General features: G+C 35.8%; 1 protein-coding gene across 4 annotated transcripts; it reads left to right on the top strand.

Moving 5' to 3' along the window:
* The first annotated feature begins 6,947 nt into the window (after positions 1-6,947).
* Positions 6,948-14,872, top strand: LOC18433935 (rhamnogalacturonan I rhamnosyltransferase 1). 4 transcript variants are annotated; one of them, XM_088848996.1, is made up of 9 exons: positions 6,948-7,512; positions 8,573-9,057; positions 11,823-11,890; positions 12,035-12,123; positions 12,217-12,382; positions 12,703-12,992; positions 13,217-13,421; positions 13,522-13,679; positions 14,278-14,872. In XM_088848996.1, the coding sequence occupies exons 2-9, from the start codon at positions 8,724-8,726 to the stop codon at positions 14,519-14,521; spliced, it is 1,554 nt and encodes a 517-aa protein (XP_088705122.1). In that variant the 5' UTR covers positions 6,948-7,512; positions 8,573-8,723; the 3' UTR covers positions 14,522-14,872. The 4 variants fall into 4 exon arrangements, with proteins under 4 accessions (XP_088705122.1, XP_088705124.1, XP_088705123.1 ...); XM_088848998.1 differs by having other exon boundaries at positions 8,565-9,057; XM_088848997.1 differs by having other exon boundaries at positions 6,948-8,273.
* The last annotated feature ends 5,429 nt before the right edge of the window (positions 14,873-20,301 follow it).

Raw genomic sequence — 20,301 nt, 5'->3', positions numbered from 1 at the left:
AATGAAGTTGAAAATTAATGAAAAAATGGATTTTAACCGATTTTATATTTTTCAAAGGTTATTTTTAAAATTTTTTAGAAAAAATGAGAAAATATAATAAGTTAGTATTAATTACCAAAATAGTTTTTAATCTTTATCATAATGTAAAGAATATTTAAAAATACATTACAAATCAAATCTTGTTTTATAAGAATTTATATACATTTTTTGATTTTTTTTTTTTTAAAATACCGGTTGATCACCTTAACCGCCCAAAATTGGAACTGGCCGATTCTGGGCGATTTTGCGAACAATGCATGGGATAGACCGCCCTTGATGCTGATCTAGATCGGTTGGATCAGTGATCATGATTGTTCTTGGATTGTCCAAATATGTGATCCAAAATAATAATAATAATAAATGAAATAAAATAAGATTTTAATTAGATGTGTATGGGGTGGGGATTTAGGGGACCACAGACAATTAGATAAGCTTGAAAAAAGAAGAAAAAAAATCAAGAGGGGCGAAGGGAACCGGCCATATACCACTCTAGAACTCTTTTGGTACCAACGAATTCTGCATCCAGATGGCCAATCCAGATTGGAAATCTCTGAATTTTAAAACATCGCTCTAGAGATTCTCTCTAGAGGGGCTCCTATAGTCTCCTTCCACCAATCTCTCTCTAGGAACAATAGGTCAGAATTAGTCATCTCTCTCAAAGGAACAGCAGGTCAGACTGGGTCTTTCTTTCTCTCTCTACACATCTCCGGTTCTCGTCAACGGCCATGAAGAACATGTCAGACATTGATCCCAATTGTTCTCATAAGTACGTGGCAAAGTTCTGAAAAGAGCATCAAGAATCTATATGCATAAATCCAAAAGAAAATAAAAAAAATACAGAGAGAGAATCAATGACTCATTTCAAATACCCTTTCTATAATGCGCAATCACCTGCTCAAATGAAATTCATGTAACTCCTAATTAAAAAATAAAGAAAGTTTATGCAAGTGTGAGGTGCTAAAGAATCAAACTTAGGCGCACTTCAAAAATTTCACTAGAAGAGGCTGTTTTGATGCCCACAAATCCTTAAATTGATCTTCTTGACATCAAGATGCAAGGACATGCGGAAAAATAAATTTCAAATTTTAAAAATAGTGCATCTTGTAATGCATCTTTAGACTTTCAATTTTCAAGATTTTCAAGCATTCATAGATCTACTCGATCTAAACTATTTTTGAAGCTTTAAATTTTATAATTAGAGATAAAACTAGATTTTAAGGCCATCCCAGTATTGAAACAACATCTTTTGATACCATTTAAAGGTACTTCTTATTTTGATTGTTCAGAGCCTCAACCTTATACAAACCACACCCTTAAAAAATTGCTTGAACCTAATGTTTTTTTTTTAATAGGGTTTTGTTAGGCTTGATCGTGTATACCTTTAAAGTCTTCAATATTTTTGGACATGTAGATACCCTTGAATTGTGATACAAAATTTTTTAAGCACAAGTAGTTTTTGTCATTAAGATAGGTAGAATGAATATTTATGTAAAAAAATAATGGCACTCTATTAGTAGTTAAAAAAAATTAATGTATCTTGTGGGTGATGTCACATACCATGTCGGTGATGTCATTATCCATTATTTGTTAATAAATGCTTTCGTTTCTATTAGAAATTTCTACTTTACCTTTGACTAATTGCTTAAAAAGAAAAATTTGTGTAAGGTTACAACCTTAAAATGTAAAGCTACGGATGCGCCTCAAACATCCATCGGAAAAGATTGTTAATATTGAAAAATCATTTGATTGATCATCTTGATATCGAGATGTATGACTATGAAAAATAAGAAGTTTTTGAGTCTCATAAATAGTGCATCTTACAACATATTATCTAGACTGTCCATTTTCAAGATTTTCATATGTTTATAGATCTGCTTGATTTTAACCATTTTTGGAGTTTAAGATTTTATAATTAGATATAAAAATAGATTTTGAGATAATCTTAAAAATATTTTACATCAAAATTACATATTATTATAAAATTTGAAAGTGCGTCTTAATTGGATTGTTTAAAGTTGCAACCTTATGGAAACTACTCCCTTACTTAAAATACCCTTAGACAAAAAGTTACTAGGATAAAGGTATCTAAGTGTAAAAAACATATTGAAGAATTTAAAGGTATACGCACTAACAAAATTCTTTTTAATGGTATTGAATGGCGATGTCAAAATGCAACCCAAGCCTTGGAGTATTTACATCGTGGACCTTGCGCTACTTCTCGCAAATAAATTACAAATACATAGTACACACCACACATAATATATATCTACAGATTAATAAATAATAGTAAAAAGTACATAGAATATATAGCAAGGTACAACTAAAATGTATGTGGAAGCAATTATTTAGTAAAAGAAAGATTGTTATTGATCGACAACCAACTGATAGAATTAATGTAGTGGGTTCAAATTTATTTTTCTTTACAGCTAGATTAGGACACACGGCCTCCACAGTTTATAGCTAAATAATATTTGCTAAGGTGCATCAAATATATTTGGTGCCGGGGCTTAGTGGTGAGGGTGCGAGGTCTACGTCATCAAATTCTAGGGTTCTAATACTGGCTTACCTACCACCCACATCACCCCTGATAAGGTGTTCAAAAAGGTCCGAGCTCGGATCCGATTTGCCGGGTTTTCGAGTTGAAGTCCATTGTCGGGAATTTTTAACAAGTTTTAAAAATTTACTTCAAAAATAGAAGACTCGGGTGATTTTCGGATTGCAGTCTCTAGATCAGGTTTGCCTCAAGGAATCCTTTAATCGAACATGTGATATTTGAAACACTTAAAGAAAAAATAAAAAAATAAAAAAGGAAAAAAAACAACATTGGTCTTATATTGCAGCTACCCTCCCAAGTGAACACATATAGGGAAAAAAAAGAAACAGTAAGGGTTTGAACCTTTGACGTCCCACGCTCAAACTAAATTTAATAGATTTGTGATCTTGCTTCTATTGACGTGGTGCTCCCTATGGATATTACAACAATATGCTCCCAGGCGAGCATAGTTAATAAAGAAAATAATTTATGGAGTTGAAAATTTAAAGCACTAGGGATGGCAACAGGTCGGGTCCAAGTCGACTATCTTGTGCATGGACCTGGACCTGGCCTCGGCCTTGGGTCGCGTACTCTTGGTTGGGTACAAGCAACATTAACCTAGACCCAACGTGAACCTAGGTTGTGTCCGAGTCATCCGGACACACGACTTGCCGGATAACTATTTTTTTAATTTCAGGTCTAGAAATTTAAAAAATATATATATTTTATATAATATTCAATATATGTTTTTTTACATAGTTTATATGCTTATACTTGGATGGGTCGGATCGGGTCGACCACAACCAACTTGACCCCAACTCAAACCGATAGGGGTCCATACTAGACCCTACCCGGATTGGGACTACGTCATCTGTCCAACTCATTTGGACCCGGAACGACAAGCCAGCTCCAAAACATGGACCCAGACCGGGTCGACCTACCGTGTCACCCGATTGCCACCGCTAAAATCACAAACCCAGTGAATAATATTCGGGGTGTAAAGGTTGCAAAATTAATGTATAAGCTTTAAAGATCAGGTTTTGGTATGCGTTAAATGTATTTGTTGCCAATATTGAAGTATAGGAGACAAATAATAACGTAAATAGTTCACTACTTTTTCTCGCTTTTGACCTTTTTGGGAAAAATTGTTCTAAATTGTCAAGGAGGAGAATTCCACGTATTTGGTACTGTAAATGGGTATGGGAATGTAAATAATGAGGACGATTATCTTTATTAAAAAGATAATCAAATAATAAATTGGATAGCTTGAGATGGGTCATGAAATTCTACAAAAATTTTAGGCAATATATAAACATTATGCTGCATATGATTTATTGGCAATATAATTGGTCAAATAAAAAAGATTTCTTGGCAGTATATGAACGTTATGTTGCACATGACACACTCTAATCCATCAAATTTATCTTTATTATAAGGATGTCACAATTGCTATTGACCATTAGATGTTAAATTGCATATCTTGATGTGTGTGATAAAATTCGAAAATCTTTTTTTTTTTAATACTTGAATCGAGTTAATGATAGACTTATAACCACCTGATTTAAATATAATGTATAAGAGTGATTGTGACTTATATGTATTAAAAATAAATGATCATTTTTAATACTTACTCTATAGAAAAGATAAAATTGAATTGTAACGTATGTACGGTAAAAAATAGTATGATCAAGGTGGTAGGATGATCCATCGCTTTAAAGACCTCTTTTCGTTTAAATTAAAAAAAGAAAAGAAAGAAATGGAATAGTCGAGGCGCAATCACGTTGAATCTTGAAAAAAATAGAGGGCATTTACGTATTTTGACAATTTATTTGAGCGATAAAGTGGTTAATCAAGTTATCGAGAAGATAAATGATCTTCTAGAACTCTCTCCTACTCATGTGTACACATATCTCTAATAAAGTTATTACATAGATGTAAAACTTGATTTTTTTATAAATCCATATTAAATTTAACGATAATTATTTGAGATCCTACAAGGAGTGGGTTTTATATGGTCGTTTATCTACGAAAAATATGATTATAACAATTTTGGTATTCAAGAAATGGACTGTAATTTTCAAGGGTAACAAACTCACTACTGTGGGTCCCATTTCCGCTTTAAGGACGACAGCTGAATTAGGATTGGGATCCCGTGATGCACGAAAATCTAGTCCCCCATAAATACCGAAATGACAAAAGTAACCCTACATGGTACTGATTCCCCCAAAAAAAAAAAAAAAAAAAAAACCCTAAGCACTGTAACGGACTATAGAGTCATTGAAGAAGCATAATATTTTGCTTGAGTGAAGCATGACCTCATTATTTCGTAGAGAGAGAAAGAGAGTTCCAATGGACCAACACCTCTCAATTCAGAGAGCAGAGGCAGCTCCACTTTTTCAACACCACTATGATTTTTTAGAGAGAGAGAGCGAGAGAGATTACACTAAAAGTCACTATTGAGAGAGAGAGGTGTTGGTAAAGTGGATCCGAAGATATAATGTGGGACTTAGATCAAGATCCGATTGGGTCCGACCCAAAAATCAAAATATTTATATTTTTAAATATATTTTATAAATTGGGACCTACCCAAACTTTGGACCTAGACCCAAATACTGTTTGGGCACAATATTTGAACTTGGACTTGATCAATCGGGTTCAATTTTTGAACCCATACCCGGACCTAGATCGGGTTGGGTCTAGGTCTATTGCCGACCCTATATTTTGAGAGAGATAGAGACCTCCACCATAATAAGGATAAAAAGATGAGAACATGAAATGTTGAAACTGTACGGGATACAATAAACTGCATAAATTTGGCCCGTGAGTATGCCAAAAAATAGAAAAAGGGCTAAATCCATTGAACATTTTAGAGAGAGTGAACAATGGGGTAATTTGATTAGGGTATTATTTTGGATGGGAGGAGCATGAACTACAAGAAATTTGGGCTACTAGAGGAAAGAAGCAAATGGTGTGAAAGACACATTGTTCTTTTTCCTGTTTTTGGAAGCTTATATTGGATCACGTGAAAGGCAGACTTTGCCTGTCTCTACTACAAAACAGGACACTGTCCTTATTCCTTAGGGAACACATACATACGAATTCATTTTTTTTTAGAGAGGGAGAGAAGGGGGAGAACTCCATTATCATTTTAGGGCTCCCATTCATACGTATCCAAGCAAAACCAAAAGAGAGGAGAGAGAAAGTGAGGGGAGGGGAGGAAAGAAAAGCATCAACCATAAATTAATTACTGCTAGAAGAGGGAGATTGATGGTACCATCTTTTTAGCATACTCATCAAGACAAAAAAAAAAAAAGAAAAAAAGAAGAAAAAAAGAAGGGCAGCATACTCACCAAGGAAAAACAAAAAAAGAAAAAAAAAAAGAAAGAAAAAAAAAGAAGGGCAGGCAAAGAAAGAAGGAGCAAAAGAGAGAATTCTATTTTGAGGTTCATTCAAAACTAACCTCTATGAAAGCAACAGACAAAATAGAGTGAGGGAGCCCAATAATTTTTTTTTTTTTTTAACATAAACTATATAGATTCATCCTACTTCAATGCACGACGTCTAGTGCGCGAAACAAACTTCTATCTTAAGCTCTTTTTAAAACTACCGTTCACCAAAAAAAGGGCAAAACAAACTTTTATTTTGAGCTCCCATTAAAACCACCATTACCAAAGAAAGAGAGAGAAAGAAATGAAAGAGAAAGTTTCTTCTCTCCTTTTGGGCTTAATTGGTAAGAGCGTATTCTCTCTCTCATCATACCAAGCGGTGGGCATGGCATCAAGCAATTTACGCACAGTGAAGCAAAGGATATTCCTGCTATTTCTCTCAAACTCGATTGCTAAAATTCCTACGGGCTCTCCACTTTTGTAGGTTCCTGTCATTTAGCACAAAGTCACGGGCATTTTCCTGACATAAATCTCCTGACAACTGAGCCCTTTCTGACGGTGCTACCGACAAGCTAACGGTCCTTTAACGGCGAAACCCACTACACTATTAACACCCATGCTATTGCTATAATAACACCATTTTTTTTTATACTAAACGCTGGTAACGTCGAGAAATATAGGTGCGAATAATGATATCCTGACAATTGTATAACCGACCGTAACGTGTCAACGGGGACGGAAACGCGTCTGTCGGCTGATGTGGTGACTAGGGGCTTCCTAGCTCACGACGTGTCAAGTTTCGACGGTGAGATTAAGGCCACGTGACAGTTTTAGCCGGTGGGCCCTGCCAGCCTGGCAGAAATTAATTGGACAGATCGTAACCGTAGTTACGTGTTTGATGTTAACTATAGTTAGACATTGGGTCAGCTGGTCTCCCGTCCATTCCTGAACGTATACAAACTCACTGACGTCGTCTCACCGCCATTCTCGGGTTACTGAGTTGTCGGAATTCCATTTCCCGGCATAAATCGCCGGCAATCATTGAGGAAATTTTATTTGCGGCGAAGTCTAGGAGGAAACAGCCGGAATATTCTGAGATTGTTTTCATAATCACATTTTAGTTGGCTTTTCATCACCGGTACCTCACCGAAATTTGATTTTCTGGCAACTTTGTGGGTACCGTTTCACGGAAATGGCCGAAGTCTGCTGAGGACGCCACTAAAATCCCACTTCCCGTCTTGTTTTGGCCGGAAATCAACCGGAACTCTGCCGGAATTCGTATTTTCCGGTACTTTGAATCACGACTCGGTAGAGTACACCTGAAACTCTGTTCGTACGGCATTTTTCGGCGGGATTCTCACCGGAATGTTAAAAGCTTGAAGCTTTAAACTTTACTTTTGTGACTGTAATTGGTCTGCATTTGTGTTTTCTGGCGTCTAGATCTTGCTGGATTTGAAAGCACTTTGGAGTTCTTTGTTCTTTTCGTCATCTTCGCCGGATTTTTGATTTTCTGGCCTACAGATCTCCGGAGAATAGAAAACGGGGGATTTTGAGGTAATGTGGTACCAGAAAGGGAAACTGCTGATATCTCGTTGAATTTTTGCTGTGGCCGGAAAACGCTTGTTTTGTTTGATGATTTTTTATATTTTCCAGCTGCTTATTCAGAGACTTTGAGGGGATATCAGGATTGGTTACTATTTTCTGTAGATTACACAGGATTCAAGAGGCTCTTAATTGTTTTTTAAAATGATGAATACCAGGTCATAGGGCATTAAAATTTTCAGACTATTTAGCGAAGGATCAAGACGGAAACATAGCTGACATTCACCTGCATTGGCTTGAAAATGTCGTGAATGAGAGGTTTTAGAGGGATTCGTAATCCTTTTATTTAATGATGGATACAGAATGGTGGAAAGTTCGATGCATTCTCTAAGTGAGGATCTGAGCACTTCAATCTGCTAATTTTGGGACGATATTGTAACTTTATAAATTTTGGTGGAAAGCTCGGGGATTGAAAAATTAGTTTTTTCTAAGTGTCATTCTCTTCGAGACCGAGAATTTGGTGATAAAATCCTCCAATAAGTTTGAGATTTTAGGTTTCTGGTTAGTGGTCTTGTTTCATGAAGCGTTAATGCATTTAGGTTGAAAACCTAGAAGAATAGTATTTGGTCAGCTTTCTAGTTTTTCTTCTTATCATTCCTTGAAGGTTTAAGGCAGACACCAATCTTGAGGCCTCCGTATTTTCTGTATTCTCGCTGCTCTTTGGGCATCAAAGAAAGAGAAAGGTTTGGAGAAAACGATCTCTGTTACATTGGGTAATTCAGGTTCCTTAACCGTTTGGTTTACATTCTTTTTTAGCATTAGATGATCGGTTATTATTGGTTTATTGAAAATAGAGAGTTGATGAAGCCTTGTTTTACTCTTCCAATTTCGGTTTTCTTGCCATTGCAGCTCTTCTCGACCATTGATTCAATGTCACAGGCCTTCGTTTTATTGTCCCAAAGAACTAATGAGTCAATTTTATGGTTCAAACCCTAGAAAATTAACACCCACCCCCCCCCCCCCCCCCCCCATTTAGGGCAGGCATTGAAGTAGTGGTTTTTTAGTTTTTCAGGTATAGCTTTCGCATGTCGTCAGTTACAGTGGCTTAACCCCGTGAAATTGTATAAGTTACGTACACAACTGGATTGCTTTATGAGCCACAATCATCAGAGAATAAGAATTGGGATGGTTGATGAGATTTATGGGGAGATGCATGTATAAAGATGTGCAGATTAGAGAGAAGTGAAGGTGTAGACTACGTTGTTAACTGCAGTGGTAGGGCTAAACAAAGGCCAATGGGTTTGAAGACTTTGGGTGATATCAAATCAGAGAAGCAAAGGAATTCGACTATCCCTAGGTCACGAATGCAGGTTTGGATGATTCGTGCTACCACCATGATTTTGCTGTGGACTTGTATGGTTCAGTTGACAGCTTTGGGGGAGATATGGGGTCCTCGTGTTCTTAAAGGGTGGCCTTCTTGTTTTATGGCTTCTGAAACAGAGCCTTCGAGAGTGGATCAGGTGGTTCTCCCCAAGAAGATTGTGCTTCCTCCCAAAAGTAAGCTCTTTCATTCCTCCCCCACCCCCCCCCCCCCCTTTATTTCTTTGTGGTTCTTGCCTTCTTGTATTTATGTCCATTTTTTGTTGAATTCAGATGGTTGCGTTAGCTGTGATTATCTTTGGAATATGGTTATTTGTTGGAAGTTAGCGATGAAGGAGTACTGAGATGATTGTGCTTTATGCATAATATGTGATTTTATTTCTCCCATTTTTTGGTTTGTTTTGTTGGTTTTGAAGGCATTTTGATGTCTATGATACATACGTGTTTAGAAACTGAGGAACAGCATGTTGCTAGAAGCTTTTGTTCCCTGTTTTGTCTTTGCCTAATTAATGCAAAATCTCTTATAATCATATAGAAAGAAACTCTGCTTCCTCCAATAAACAAAATCCTTGTGCTCTTTCTCCTTGTTTTTTCCACATTTCTTCCCATTGTGGACATCTGTAGGATTTATTTTTTTTCTAAGACCTAAGTTCCATGAAAATGTCTCCTGCATTTGTAGTCGGCTCCTAGAAGCCACAAGATGGAAGATGTGGCTTCCATGATTGTGCAATAACAATGTCAAAAGACATAATTTTTGGATGCCGTTCCTTCCATGCCAAAGGGTGGAAGCCGCAGCTTCCATGATTGGTGGAAGCCGCAGCTTCCATGATTTGTGGAACCAATCAAACATACCCTTACTGATTGGGAGGAAAGTATTCCTAAATATTAGGATGTCCAAGACCCACAATTCAAACTCATGTCCTTTTGAATGTTAGAGAGCTGATGAACCTGTATGAGCCATTTGCAGAATTGGCCTCTTAAGGACTTTCTGAATGATGCTATGTTTGGCGTTTCTTTCTTCTGCAAGCCCAATCAATTTGTTACTGCACTTTCCATAAGACATGCTTGGTACTTCTTTTTGTAAAGATTTTCTTTTGATTATGAAATTTGTGCATTCCACTTTTGTGACTAAATGAAAAGGGAAAGTGTACCACAAACATTTTGTGTGCAGTATATTATTCCCAATAAGGGGATCCATTGCCAGTTCTCACCATGGATGATGAATATATAGTTATATACCATAATACCATAGGGATATATTAGCTTGAAACTGCTGTCATCTCCACTGTCCAGCTTAAGAATTGGTCTCTTGATGATCTTCCTTTGTGTATTACTATATTGTACTTAGAATGTGTATGATATACTTTCTTCTAGAAATGGTTTCAGGTTATGAGTATTTCTAGTGTTGTATTCCAGCTGTGATTGGATATTCATTTGGAACTTCCATGCATTGCTTATTAACAAGCCTTTAGACAATGTAGTTCCTAGGATTCACATAGTGAGCGCAGACTACACTTTGTCATGGTTTTACATCATTGGCGACTTCTGTGCCTGATGCATTTAATGATTGAGTGCCAGAATGATTAATGCCTTTTGGAACATGTTTTTGAGTGTTGGGTTGCCCCTGTATGGTAGCAATTCATTTGAATAGCAGTTTGGTTTTATTCATCTGAACACATGGTCCAAATTTAGATTTGTGAAGTACACAATGGATGGTTATGAAAAGTCCTCTGTGAAAGCCTTACACTGCTTTACATGTATAATGACTTATTTTTTCTATTTATTATTTATTTTGCGAATTAAATGTAAAAAACACTGTCTGTTTAGATTGAAGGCATCTCTCTGGTATTTAGGCAATTGAGGCCTTGATTCATTGTGTCAACTGTTTCCTACTTTGTATTATAGTTCATCAGCTAGAGATGTGCATCTTGACTTGATGAGTTGCATAAGGCTCTAGTCTGTGCCCTGAGTCATTTAGCCTAGTCTACTGATCCTTTGAGTGAACTTGCCTACTGATGTGACATGAGACTTGAAGCTGGGCGATTTTTAACAGCTGTTCTTAGTCTCTAGCGAACTGGCACGATGTTTCTTGAAATTCACCCATGTCCCCAGCTAACTTGATCAGCCATCCCGAGTCTTAGGTGTTCTTATGCTCAATTCTATGTCTTAGGAGACCTACCTGGCAACTTATTAATTTGAGTAAACTACGCATGATCCAAGTGAATTCTTTGAATTTTGACTCAGGTTTATGTAAAGGTTCGTGGTATTTGATGGTAATGTTCCATCATCCATGATACTTAGCTTTGTTGCCTATGAGCTCTTCTTAACAAGGGTTTCCTTGGATTATCTTAGCTCGTTGAATTCATGCTCCACAAGTTCTTTTCAAAACTAGTCATTATTGATTAGGGAAGTCTCATCATATGTTCTAACCTCTGAACACCTTTTCTCGATTCTTTTTTTTTGTGAATTCCAATTGGCATAGGTGTACAAGCTGAAAATTTGCTGTTATCTGATGGAATTATTAATGATTGTATGTGATAACATGTATTTTTCCATATGTGATGTGCTTTACAAAAGATAAAAAGGGAGTGATTATATTTCATAAAATGGTAAAGCTGTTCTGAGTGAGTTTCCTGGTTAATCTCTCAAACAGGCCATTGAATCTTCTATCTAGCAATGTTGTTGGTGTTACCACTGTGTTTTGTATTAATTGTGTAGCACTGGAGTTAAACAAACCCAATTGCAGTATTGTGGCACAAACTGTTCGACCAGTGTAGAGGGCCAGTGGATCTATAATCTAGCTATTATTTCATGTTTGCATTATGAACCATAGTACGTGAACTTATTCAATATAAATATGCTTATAGTTTCGTTATTCTTTTGCATGTTGAATTTGGTTGTTGACCTTGATGACATCTGATTTTCATGATACAATTTTATAGGGATTTACAAGAACAACGGTTACCTTATGGTTTCATGTAATGGAGGTCTTAATCAAATGCGAGCAGCGGTAAGTGTTCAACTATTTGCTGTCCTTTAAGGTGTTGCTTTTGTTCATTATTTGCAAGACTCGATGTTCATGGGAAAGCAAACTTACGTTCTGCACTAGGTATTTTGTGAACTAGCAAATCTGATTTTGAACCACATTTAACAGATTTGTGACATGGTGGCAATAGCAAGATATTTGAATGTGACATTAATAGTGCCAGAGCTAGACAAAAGCTCTTTCTGGGCAGATCCAAGGTAGAGTATTTACTCGATGTACATTGTTAAGAATGAAATTTACAACTCTTGCATTAAATCTATGGTGTTCTCTGATATTGAACTTTTTTGCAGCGAATTTGAGGATATATTTGATGTGGATCATTTTATTACCTCATTGAGGGATGAGGTTAGGATATTGAAGGAACTACCCCCCAGGCTAAAGAGAAGGGCAGAACTAGGAATGGTCTATTCTATGCCACCCATTAGTTGGTCAAACATATCCTACTATCTTCATCAGGTTAGTCTCTACTTCGTTGACATAAAATCAAATACACTCATTACCTAATGATCAAATTGTAGTGTTTGGTGTGGTAACCTTGTGGTTGAATTCTTAGAATTTCTTTTAGGATGCCTGGTCTCTCAGAATTTGAAAGGTTATTGCCGAGTTCGTGACTCATTGGAGTCACTTTTACTGCCCTACATTACCGTCATCTCATCTTCTAGCCGCAACATAACTTAACTTCCAGAAAAATAAAGAATGACTAGCTTATGTTAATGTTAAAAACTTTTCTCTTTATGAAAATAATGAGGTGAGCAAATAATCTTTTTGGTAAACAGATTCTCCCCTTGATTCAAAAGTACAAGATTGTGCATTTGAACAAGACTGACTCGAGGTTAGCAAATAATGGCTTGCCATTGAAGATCCAACGCCTTAGGTGCCGTGTCAACTACAGTGCTTTAAGGTTCACATCACAGATTGAGGAGTTGGGTCGAAAGGTTATCAGACTATTGAGGCAAAGTGGCCCTTTCGTGGTTCTCCATCTTCGTTATGAAATGGATATGTTAGCATTCTCTGGGTGTACACATGGATGCATCAATGTAGAAGTGGAGGAGTTAACACGAATGAGGTGATCCTCTTTTCCATATTTCCTAAATTGTTTTTTATTTTCTACTACTCGAGCCTTGTTTCTCTTCATAGGTTTAAATATAAAAATACAAATAGAGAGATTTGGGGATATTGGACCTCTCTCTCTCTCTGTATATATATATAGTTTAAGCTATTACCTGTTTCATGAATTTTCGAAAGCATAATGCAATGGTAAACTTGATAAATTAGTGACTTCTTAAATAGGTATGCCTACCCATGGTGGAAAGAGAAAGTCATAAACTCCGACATGAAAAGAAAAGACGGGTTGTGCCCTTTAACACCAGAAGAGATAGCCCTTGTTCTCAGGGCCCTCGACTTTGACAGAAATGTGCGGATCTATATTGCTGCAGGGGAAATATATGGCGGGCAAAAGAGAATGTCTAGCCTTTCTACAGCATATCCCAATATTGTTAGTGACTTAGTTCCAATCTCTCTCTGTCTGTCAATGTGTGCATGTGTGTGGAGAAGAGAATTATACTTTTGCTAAGTTGATGTTTTGTGCATAACAGGTGAGGAAGGAGATGTTGTTGGAACCATCAGACTTGCAGTTGTTTCAGAATCATTCGTCTCAGATGGCGGCTCTGGATTACATGGTCTCATTAGAGAGCGATGTCTTTATACCTACATATGATGGAAATATGGCCAAAGTTGTAGAGGGCCACCGCAGGTACATTTCTTGCACTCCCTTGTTTCTTTTGCCAGTGTGTGGTAGTATGTGTTCATTTTCCTACAAGCGTTTCTGTTCCCCTTAATTTGTCTTCCTTTATCGTGTGTGGTAGTATGTGTTCATTTTCCTACAAGCGTTTCTGATCCCCTTAACTTGTCTTCCTTTGTCTTGTATGATTTTGAAGCTCCCTCTCTCTCTCTCTCTCTCTCTCTCTCTAACACAAACGTTTGATGCCACTCTAAGGTGGGGCTTGGTTTTAAAGGAACCGTTCATTTCTCATATGAATTTCTCTAGGAAAATCTCTCTTCCCCTGCTCCCCCCCTTCTCCTTTTCTCCAAGGAACACACAATGCTGCGCTTAGTGAGGTTCTGTTTGACAGTGACCCATTTTTCTCATTCGAATAAATTGTACGGCTCTCTCTCTCTCTAACGAACATACATGGTGCTGCGATTTGTGAGGTTCTGTTTGCCAGTAACCCAATTTCTCATTTGAATAAATTGTACAGGTTTCTCTCTCACTCACTCTCTCTCTCTCACATAAACCAGGAATTGAATTTGGAATTCCTTACTCTAAAGAACTTGTGAATTTGATACTGCAGATTCTTAGGGTTCAGGAAGACGATATTGTTGGATCGCAAGCTCATAGTTGAGCTAGTAGACCAATACAATAATGGCTCCTTGGGCTGGGATGAATTCTCCTCTGCCATCAAGGAAACCCACTCCAATCGCATGGGGAAGCCATCAAAAAGGGTAGTAATTCCAGAAAGACCAAAGGAAGAAGATTATTTCTATTCCAACCCACAAGAGTGTTTGATCGATAGCCCTCAAATTTCAGAGATATAGATAGCTCCACCTTTCCTCTCTAATTATTTGCATGAAATGCAGATCAAGTATCCTCTCTCATCATATGGGGGTGGCAAAGGGATTGGATTGACGATGCAATTGAGGAAAGGGGAGAGAGAGAGAGAGAGGTGGGTTGGGTGATTCTTCAGTACGCAGCTGATACCTACTTATATATGTGTTATTTACGTTCAAATAATTCTCTTTGTACAGTACTCTGCACATTGCAGGAAAAAGGATCGGCTGCCTGTATTACAACAGCTAAGTCCGAAGAGAGAGAGCGAGAGAGAAATGATCATGTTCCTATTTGAAGGTTGGTTATTGGAATATGCATAGATCATCTGATTTTTTGTATTCGACTTTGCCTTTTGTTTCTTTGTTACGTTTATACATTTTATTATCGAGTAAAGATTAGAAATAGAAAATATAAATCTTGAGATGACAAAATACGTAGGGTCATTGAGAGTACGTAAAAATTCCTTGTGGGCTAATCAACTCTCAACATTTGTATCTTCTCTTATAGTTTTAATAAAGCTCACCAAACGTAAAGATATAAATATATGACAGTTATTGCAAATTAGTGAAGAATCTCATTTTAACCGAGAGTTCCCAAGCCTAAAAGTACCAACAATTCATTAACAATTTGCTGCTGGAAATGCAATATCTCACCGTAAGCTTCATGGAAAGTTGTCAATTTGAAAGATTGAATACTTCAAATTGAGAGTTGCTCAACCTGAATTACCAACAATTCCCATTTTAATAATGTAACTCAATTGATATTGGCTGCCAACAATGCAATATCTCATCTTGAAATGGACTGGTCAATTTGAGGCATCAAAATGGATCAGACTACCTTTCCTGAATAGACCATACAATGTTTCCTTGGATATCGTCGTGGATATCATTTAAAAAGGAAAGAGAAATTTAATACACTTAGAATATTAAATATTAGATACTTTACAATAGGTGCACTTTGGATAAATTTGAAAAGCCCATGTCAAGGCCACTTGAAAATTGATCCAAATAATAATGAGCTATTTGAAATTTGATCAGAAAATATATATTAAATACTTCGATCTGAAGTGTAGTTTGATAGATTTTGCAAAAGGAAATCAAAACTATGTTGACGGTATAGGTATGATCTTGCTAGCCATTGGATCTTGAAGTTCCTAGATGTAAAGCAATATAAGTGGTATTTCTAAGTAGCAATTTATAGGGTTCAATCTTGATCCAACGGCTCATCTGACCAGATCATGCTTTTCCTAAATACGATGAATGAGAAAAAGAGTAGCCTCTAGAGAAAATCCACATCACAAGGACAATAAATCAAAACAAAAAAAAAGATATACTCCTCCCTTTTGCGCAAATCAAATTAACAAAAACCTAAAATAATAAGTACAAAAAAAGAAGAAACAAACTTACCTTATAAACTACGTCCATGATATTTTCCAACTATTTTCTTACATCCACGGGAATAGGGTGGATCGATATGTCAAAATCATCCAAACCGCACTAGATTGACATTACCATACCTCAGGAAGAAGATCTTGAAAAATTGAAAGAGAACCCATGTATAATGTTTGTTTTGAGGAGAAATAAATGAAATAAATATTGGTTACAATTTTAGGAAAGAAAAGTAGCATTCCATTGACGCTCTGTGGGACTCTTGATTTTGGAAATAGCTCGTATGTTAAGCTCCAATGGGAGAGCATGTAGTGTCAATCTACTTCTTTGGCGAGAAGATCTAGTTGGGAGGTTTGTTTTTTAATCTGAAATTTTGGGAAACTATTTTTTTTCAATTGCATCGAGGGTGCAATTAGGAAATTGTTTTATTGAGGTTACTATATAGATTGAAGAGGTTACATCTCCAAAATTTAGGGTCCTAAAATAGATCTTAGATGGGGTTTTAACTAAGGGAGTAAATGGACAATGTTCTTTGGAGTATAAAATCTTTTGAATTTTGATTTCTTTTGAAAAAAATTTTAGGCTTCTTGCATGGTCCAAGAAAATATACATATAAGGCCACCAAAAAGAGTGGAAGAACCACTATAGTGGTGGACAAAATATTTTTCCTAGTAAAAGATACTCTAGTCCTCATATCATGCCCACTATCATCATTTCCATCCCCATCTCTTCGCTTAAAACCCAAACTAGACTTGGCAAAGGGCTGGGCAGCTCAGTCCTAAAAAAGTAGGGCTTGGGCCACAGAATGTGGCCCGAAGAGCTAGGGCAATTGCCAATCTGGTTCGAACTAGTCGGCCCTCTGTTTTTTCTTGTGTTTTCTTTTATTTTTGGCCCAGCCCATTGCCACCCTTAATCCAAAGTTGTACGTGCCCATCTTGAGTTCTCTCCATGTTACAAAGCTAGCAATCTCTCTCTCCCACATTGTGGATGGAAGCCCCATCTCTCTAGGAGAATGTTCCCATTCTCCTATTGCCATGTCAAAAGCCACCTTAATAAAGCAACATCATAGGACCACTTAGAATCAATGAACTAAATAACTAAGGACATATTTGACAAGTGGAAGTTTCTGGAAGTGGGAGTTAAATATCTCACTTCCATGTTTGATATTACTGTGTGGAAGCTGCAACGTGGAATGGTGACCTTCCATGCAGCTTTTTTTAGGTGTTAAAATAGGTCCATTTTTGGAAGACCTCTCTTCCATAAAAAATTATGGAAGGGCAGTCTTCCATAATTTATAGGAGAGTCCCTTCCATTCTCAAAAACTCCATATGTCAAACACACCCTAAAGGTTCAGGTTTGCACAAAGCGTCCACCTTAAACAAACTAAGGATAGTGAATATTGTTGAGAGATCTAATTTCGGTGTTGGGAATTTCAATAATGGCCTAAAAATATATGTTATATCTAATTATAAAATTTAAAACTCAAAAAAATGATGTTGATCGAATAAATCTATAAACACTTAAAAATCTTGAAAATGAACATTGTAGATAATATATCACAAGATCCACCATCTTTAGTACTCAAATTCGTCTTTTTATTTTCACATCCGTTTTTGAAGTCAAGATAATCAATTGAGGGATTTTTCCACATCATAATAACCTTTTTTGATGAATTTTTAAGGTGTCTTACTTCTTCGATATAAGATTGAGACCTCATCTAAGCTTTTTTCATAATTAAAAGACACCACAGGTATTGGCCAATGTCTAGGAGCTTCGAGTTGTATACGCGGAGGTAGAAGAATAATTTCTTTTGAATTAGAGGGTGTCCTATAGCAAATCGCCTCCCAAAGGAGGTTATGAGATACACCATTATTTGGATAGATCAATTACAGTTTTGCAGCTCAAAAAACTTGGATTCAAGTTTTATATTTTTAAAAAAAACCTTGGTTTCCATTGCGGGGCGTCTGAAAGGAACATAGATTGTCCATGTCGAATGGATCAGAGAAAACAGGGTTCCCCTTCGCAGTATATAAGCCAAAATTGATTATTGTTCTTATATGATTCAAACTATAGATTGAAAGCCTGATAATGTCCAAAAAAATAGAATATAAGCCAAAATTGATTATTGTTCTTATATGATTCAAACTATAGATTGAGAGTCCAAAAAATAGAATAACGAATCGGTTGTTAACTGAAAAATACTCTTTGAGAAAGTTTTTTCCTGCTTGATTACTGCTTTCATGTATTTGCTTTTTGGAAAAAACTGTTTTACACGAAAAATGCTTTCCTGGCTTTTTCTTGCATTTTATGTATTCCTGTGAGAGCAGCTTCATATGCATTTAGGTGTCTAAGCGCATTACCAGGCTGATGAGCAAGTTTTCTCGATGAATAAATATTCCCACGCACGTGAAAAGGAAAGAAATATGTCTAGCATGTTAAAGTGTCAAGTAAAAATAAAATAGGGATTGTTTACAAAGAGACCACTTATCTTTTATACATGGAATCACATTCATTTTAAATCATTAGATGTCAAAATGGATGACTTGGGATGAGTCACGAAGTCTAAGATTTTTTTTTTAGAACTTTGTATCCTGTCCATGACATCCTTACAACCATCCACTTTGAAATATAAAGGACAAGAATGATGATGACATCTATATACAAAAGATAAAGGGTGCAGTTTCTGTAAGGTTGCAACCTTAAACAATCCAATTAAGCGCACCGGCAAATTTTATCATAACATGGAGTATTGGTGTAAAAAATTCTTAGGATTATTTGACAATCTATTTTCATTTCTTATTATAAAATTTTAAAATCGAAAAATGGTTGAAATCAAGTAAATCTATAAACATATGGAAATCTTGAAAAATGGACGGTTTAGATAATATGTTGCAAGATGTACTATTTCTAAGACTCAATTTGTTTTTTCTTTTTCCATATTTATACATCTCAATATTGAGATGATCAATTAGAAGGTTTTTCATTCTGAATTTTATCAGTTCTTGAGATGATCATTTTCACTATGACCATGTGGATCATATTTTTTGGACCATGGATCAGGCTAGGTGGCCCTTGGATGAGGCAAAATAAGAAATGATAGAATTTAGAATGAATATATTTAAAAGAACTTAACTGAAGCTTCAATGGGCGATAAGATGAGAGAGCTAGATTTAAGTAGGCTGACTATATAGTGTGTACAACACTAGTTAAGAGGCGAGATTTAGTTCAAGTGTAAGGTTATAAAAAAGCAAAGGGAATGACCAAAAAGACATGAATGAAAGTAATAAGAAAAGATATGGCGACGTATAGTTTTACAATGGTCTTACCAAGGTATGACTCTTGATAGAGTAAAATGACAAAATAAGATTTGTGTAGCCAACGTAAAATAGTTCGAGTAAGACTCGGATAATGATGATAATGGATGAGGTTGATTCAATCTAAACCATTAAAACAAGCACCTTTCAAGCAACCAAAATATATGTGAACGCAATACCAACCCTTGTGCAATTCTGCTTACTCCAGAAGAAAGCAATATAGCATATGAAGTTTATGTAAAGGAAAAAGTTTATATAAGGATGCTACCTTATAATGTAGAACTACGGATGCCCCTCAAAAATCCATCGAAAAAGGTAGTTTTAACGTTGAAAATCCCTTTGATTGATCATCTCGACATCGAGATGACTATGAAAAATAAAAAGATTTTAAGTCTTAAAAATAGTGCATTTTACAACATATAATCTACACCGTCCATTTTCAAGATTTTCATATGTTTATAAATCTACTTAATTTTAACCATTTTAGAAATTTAAAATTTTATAATTAGCTATAAAAATAGATTTCGACATAATCCTAATAACATTTTACATCAAAATTATATACCATGATAAAATTTGAAAGGCCCTTTACCTCTACACCTATTGAGGCGTCCGTATGCAAACTGCACCCTTATGTAAATTTCCCTTTGATTAGATTAAAATTTTGGGAAATTTACATAACTATCACCTATATTTTTTGAAATCTAAAAATCTCTAATAATTTATGTTTTACATTTATGTCTCACTTTTTTAGAGCGCATCTAGCACTTTGAATTTATTTTTTCTCTAATTAGGTCGAGTTCAAAATTTGTGTTCCCACATTTCTCACGACCACACATTTGTCAAAATAAAAAAATAATTAAATAAAAATAACATGACCAAAATAATCATTGAAAATATAGGGGCATTCTAGTTATCTTATTATTTCAAATTTTTACATTTAACACTTTTTTACATGCGCATGATGTCAAAAAGTATGAACACCTAAAAAATGAGCTTAATCTAATGTATAAAAAAAATAAAAACTAAAATATCATATGTAATTAAAAAATAGATATTGTCGTC

This window comes from Amborella trichopoda, chromosome 10 (assembly GCF_054954075.1).
Source record: "Amborella trichopoda isolate Santa Cruz 75 chromosome 10, AtrichopodaSantaCruz75HAP2 v2.0, whole genome shotgun sequence".
NCBI classification, from domain to species: Eukaryota; Viridiplantae; Streptophyta; class Magnoliopsida; order Amborellales; family Amborellaceae; genus Amborella; species Amborella trichopoda.
This window is presented reverse-complemented; position numbering and strand designations above follow the sequence as displayed.